This window comes from Limulus polyphemus, unplaced genomic scaffold (assembly GCF_000517525.1).
Source record: "Limulus polyphemus unplaced genomic scaffold, Limulus_polyphemus-2.1.2 Scaffold87, whole genome shotgun sequence".
Classification (NCBI taxonomy): domain Eukaryota; kingdom Metazoa; phylum Arthropoda; class Merostomata; order Xiphosura; family Limulidae; genus Limulus; species Limulus polyphemus.
The window spans coordinates 109,644-115,198 of NW_013665697.1; the positions used below are offsets into that span (position 1 = coordinate 109,644).

At 28.4% G+C, this 5,555-nt stretch overlaps 1 protein-coding gene across 3 annotated transcripts in view; it reads left to right on the forward strand.

The window, feature by feature from the left end:
* The window catches only part of LOC106468289, a 121,911-nt gene that overhangs the window by 36,144 nt on the left and 80,212 nt on the right, over nt 1-5,555 (forward strand). For all 3 annotated transcript variants that reach the window (XM_013928712.2, XM_022397245.1, XM_022397239.1), the window contains one exon: nt 4,817-4,921. In XM_013928712.2, coding sequence (XP_013784166.1) covers nt 4,817-4,921 — 105 coding nt within the window. The remainder of the gene's footprint in view (nt 1-4,816; nt 4,922-5,555) is intronic.

Sequence of the window (5,555 nt, forward strand, 5' to 3'; positions counted from 1 at the left end):
GTTGGTCAGTTTGACTGACCTTGTAACAAGAACAAAGTAAATCTAAATTACCCTTTTTTTTCTATCTAGAATGGCTTCAAATTGTAACTTGAAACTACATTTGTTTATCATAAATAGATTTGAACTTGCAACAGTATACACTTATTTATATTTAAATGTTATTTTTTAATGCCCTTTGAACGGAGTCTAACTACTATTCTCTCATAAAGTTGTAAATCACTTGGCAAACATGTAGCTCACATTACCCTGTCAAAGTATGTAATACATGAGCTACTAGTGAGTTGATTGTGACTGTAGCTCATGAAAAATTATTTATTTTGCCTGATCTAATCTAAAAAGTTTCTAATTTTACATTTTAGTTACTTTTATAATAATAAATGGAGAATACACATGAAAAACAAGAAATTAGTATTTACTCAAGTCTTTTTTTTGCTGCCAACTGTCAATGAAACTTAACCATATTTTTTGTTTCATACTAATGGTACTATTGTACTAAATATATATATATATATTTTGTATTTAACCCTTTCACTACAGGCTCAGTCCCAGGGACCAATCTTGTAACCATTTTTTGCTTGTTATAAGTTGCATACTATAACTTTTAATACAGTATGTGTATCTTCACAAAATTTGGCAGATTATCATAAAAAGATAAGGCTTTCATACAAAAAAAAGTATCAGATTTTTTTAATTAAGCATTTTCTCATGCATTTTTTCATTTAAAATGTTAACTATCCCACCAAGATTAAAAATATTTATGCATCGAAAGTTATCCAATTTCATTTACGAAATCTTAATAAACTCCTAAAAAAATCCATTTAAATATCAAAGTGATCTGTCATGGTTTGAATAAATAATACACCAAAGAAAACAGAATAATAACATACAAAAATCAGAAAATGTACTATGAGAGTACTTAAAATTGGAAAAACAGACTGCAAATTTTGTTTGAATAAGAAACAGCTTGCCTTAAGTGCCTTATTGAAATATATATTTTACACACACACACAAACACACACTGAACAACACATTAAGAATATTATGAAGTTATCTATCTGTAACTAAACTATTCTTGCACATATCAACAAATCTTATTCAACAAGCCAATTTCATTGAATGTTAGTTTTCTCCTTTTCTGTACTTCATTTTTCAGTAGTAATTTGTTTATCACTGCTGAAACATTGCATGGATGTAGGTGGTGAGGTACACAAAACAAAACAGTGTATTACACACAAAAATTACGAAGGAATAATAGATATCCTTTCAATATTCAGAATTAAATTTCTTCATCACAAAAATGGTTTGGAACTACGTTGTACAAAGTATTGTTCACATGGGTTATCGAAAGTGCTTAAAGTGCCATTGATAATATTGATTTTAAACAAACCTATTAAAGGTATTAAAATTTAATTCAGTCTCCAGAATGGAAAAGAGGTACAATCACTATAGTAAAATAGCATATCAAATTTGAATTTATTTGTCTTAAATACAACACAAAATATAAGGAACTTAGTTTTACTTAAGCACTAAACAAACACATGTATAGGTAATAATAAATGATTATGATAATTATTTGTTATTTATAAATATGACTATTATTAAGATGTGGATATTGTGTGTTGATTTGAGATGGATATTCCACAAGGATCAACATACCAGGCTTGAGAGTTTCTGAATCACAAGTTAATATTATTAGGAGGGATACTTCTGTTATGTAGTTTTTGATTGAGTGAATCAAAAGAGTCAATTCAGATGGAACTCTGACTCGATTATCATGATTTGTTGTAATGTATTATTCAAAATGAATAAGTCATTCACAAATGACACGTCTCTACAAAACACTATTCTAGTATTAACCATACTAACCACGGGCTTAATTCAATACAGCAGAAGGTCAGTTTCAGTGTTCATTAAGTGTGACATAAATATGTAGACCATGATAGGCTTGTGCATTTGTATTATGAATTAGCTATCTGATGCCTGATATCACCCATAGCTAAAGAGAGGCTTAGGCAAACACACAGTGCCTTGGCAATCCATATTCCTAGAGCATGTTACGTGGAAAGCTGTTTCTTTGATTCTAGTTTGTGCTAGTAATCTGTCTTCCTAGAACATGTTCCCTGGAAATGTTCCTTTAAACCTAGTTTGTATTGTGTTGTTGATACAATTGAAGCTTGAATAGTGGACTGCTTTTGTTTTCTCTTCTTAACATGATTATAAATGCACATACACAATACATAAATATATAGATGTATTGTAAAAGAATGAAAAAACTGGAAACCTACAAGAAAAATGTAGTGCTTTATGCTTTGGTTTGATAGATCTGTAAATTTACATCATGACTTCTGTTTATTCTTTTTTCCTTGTCTTCTCTATGGTTCTCCCCTCCCCCTCCCTTGTAGTGTTCAGTTTGACTGTTTCAGTTTTTGGATAAAGTTTATAGTTGAATGCTCTTCCTTCTCTTAATTTTTGTTGTCTATCTGCTTCTGTAAAATGTATAGTATAAATATGGTGCTTCATTTTATTGTAAATTAAACAATATCATTACCATTTTCATTAAGTAAGGAGTTCCAGTAAAAGTAATCTCCTCTTTTTTATGATTATTTATGTATTTATTTTTGCAGTTTAGGTGATAGTTTGTGTATGGATAATGCAATATTATGCAGAACTCATTTACTGGACTTTATGTAACCTTGCATGGTTATTTATATTGTGATAATTTAATTTTGTGTGGACACATTATTTTACTACATAAATTGTACTATGAAATATTAATAGACAATCTAAAAACATTTTATTAAACATCGGTTAAAAACACTTCAGTGGTATATTTTACTATTGTACATGATATTTTCATTCCGATTATTAATGTAAAATATAGAATGAAAGTATTAAACTTACATAAAAAAGCAGCTCTCAGTCATCTACAGGTTATGGAAGAACATTTAAAACTTTTTCAAATTACTTTTATATTTTTCCATAAAAATATAGTGAAAAACTTGTATTAAATCTCTTTTGATTGTAACCTGTTTTTCTGTACCCCCATTCTATTCCCTTCATTTGACCCCTTAATTCTGTAAAGCACTATTCAAAACTCCTTAAACAGGACTTAAATTAAGACTAAAAATAAAACAATGAAATAAGTATTACCTTTGCCGAGATGTCCAGCTGCTGTTAACATAATGTCTCTTCAGATGTGTATTATTCTTTCCTGACAGCCTATAGCCACATTCTTAATTCTTTTCTTTGTTATTTGCGATAATAATGTTATTGCAGAACATTTTGTTTAGTTGGTTATCATGTATAAAATATTGCCAAATGTCCAACCTTTTTTTCTCGCAGTAAAAAGCATTTTGTGTATAATATTTAGCTAGCCTCAAGTATACTATATCAGCCACAGAGGTAAACAGTATATCAGCCAACATCAACATGTGTCACCCCCCCTTTTTTTTTACCACAAATAATTTTAAATAATGGTTCACAGGCTTCAATCTGCAAATTAAGGGTTGTGTGGAACATCAATTTATTCTCCTAAGTTTTGCATCAAAAAGGTAACCTTGTTCTGGAAGATTTTTGTCCACTTGTCATCATTGATAACAAAAAACATAACTCTTTATTCAGGAACATTTTGTCAAAAAATTCACCATTGAAATTAACACTGCTTGGAATTGAAATGAAGACTGGTTTTATTTCACTTGTAATGTTCCAGTAGTAATGTATGATACAATTGACTTTAAATGGGAGTAGGTGTTGAGTTATGTAGAAATGCTGTATCTTATATTTCGTTTTTTGTGTGCGTCATTATTAGAAATATTTAGGCTTACAGTGCTTGATTTGTACTGTCTATTAGATAAAAGTTAAGTTGTACTTCATAAACACACCCGATGTTCATCACCTAGCCTGCTCTGTTGCTGCACTTTCATCAACAGTTTTTGTTCTAACCATTTCTTAATATTTAACAAGATGTCAGAGTTTGAGTTTCTTATCTTTAACCTGCTTTTCTTTAGTTTCTTCTTCATTTATAGTTTTAAGTTAATCTGATTTGTTGTGTGTAGAACTTTGTGATTTACTGGTGCATGTTAATATATATGTTTCTATGTGGTATTTTTACAAGAAACTAAAGTACAGAAATATTGTCTTTCATAATATGGCATTGATTTTTGGCAATGTAGAAATATTTGTTATCTACAGAAGTTGATCGTGATGGGTGCTATGATTCTCAGCATTTTAACTCAACATGAAATGGCAGATTAATTACATTACTGAACATGATAATTGATATCATTTTGAGCAGATAGTGTTCAAAATGAATTATACTTTTTATCATATTTTAAATTTTTTGGTGTGTTTTTGTATAAATATCTAAAGAGATTTTCCTTTTGGTCATTTATAACTTATCAACTGGTCTAAAGGAACACAGTTGGCAAAAACAAAACGATAATATCAGTGAATAAAAAGTTAAACCTGTCATTTTATTTCCTATACAGTTAGTTACTAGTGTTATCTACCATCCTTCACTTTAATTACATGACAGGTTGTTGTATTATTTAATGTTTGTTTTCATTATGGCTAAAATGTTAGTCATGTGAAAAATTAGTTGAATACATCTTTTTAGAACTTTTTGGATAGTTTTATTTTGTGACAATCCTCTTATACTAATCCTTCTTGATTCCTTTTATAAATAGGAATGCTAATTATACTAAAATTATACAAAATAAATTGTTAATTTCTGTATTTTTACAATATTGAAAATTTCAAGATAGTACTTCAAATTATAGCAGTTGATATATATTTTTTCCATTATTTCTTGAAATAGTATGGTACACCTCCAGAACTTTCTCCTGGCCAATGTAGTTTGCATCCCTCCCAGTATGTCATTATGTCAATGGAGGATGAAGATTGGCCTTCTGATTCGGAAGTGGTAAGGAATAACTGAAATCTAAGTATTTAGAATATGTGCTTTTTAATATTAATTACAAACATGGTATATTTTATATTGTATTATATGTCTGAATACAGAAATACTGTTATTTGACTTGGAAAAAATGTATTATGGTTGTTCTTTTTAAATTATTTGATAAATATAAATTATTTTTATTCTTTTACCTAGGAAGATCTACTTATTAAAATTAAGCTTTTGTTAATGCACAAATAATTTATAAAATAATATTATTTTCAATTTTTTTTAATGGTTCTATTATTATTATTATTATTATTATTATTAGATGTTTAGAAGTCATTCACCAAGATGGTTCAACTTCTAGAATAAAGAACTAAAATTTATATCTAAGTTTAACTCTGATTTACAGATGTTGTTATGGCAAATAATTCTGAAACAAAGAAGTTCCACTCAATTTTTTTCAAAAAAAAAAATATATAAAAATCATAGTTTCAGAACATAGGCAACTGTTAGGCCTTATTGACTCCTACATTTGTTTATTTTTCCTTGTTGTACAGTTGACTTTAAGGTAGATTGTCCTTATTTACATATAATTTCTTATTTTGGTTTTTACATGAAACCATGATGCATTTTTTTTTTTTTTTTTTTTAATTAC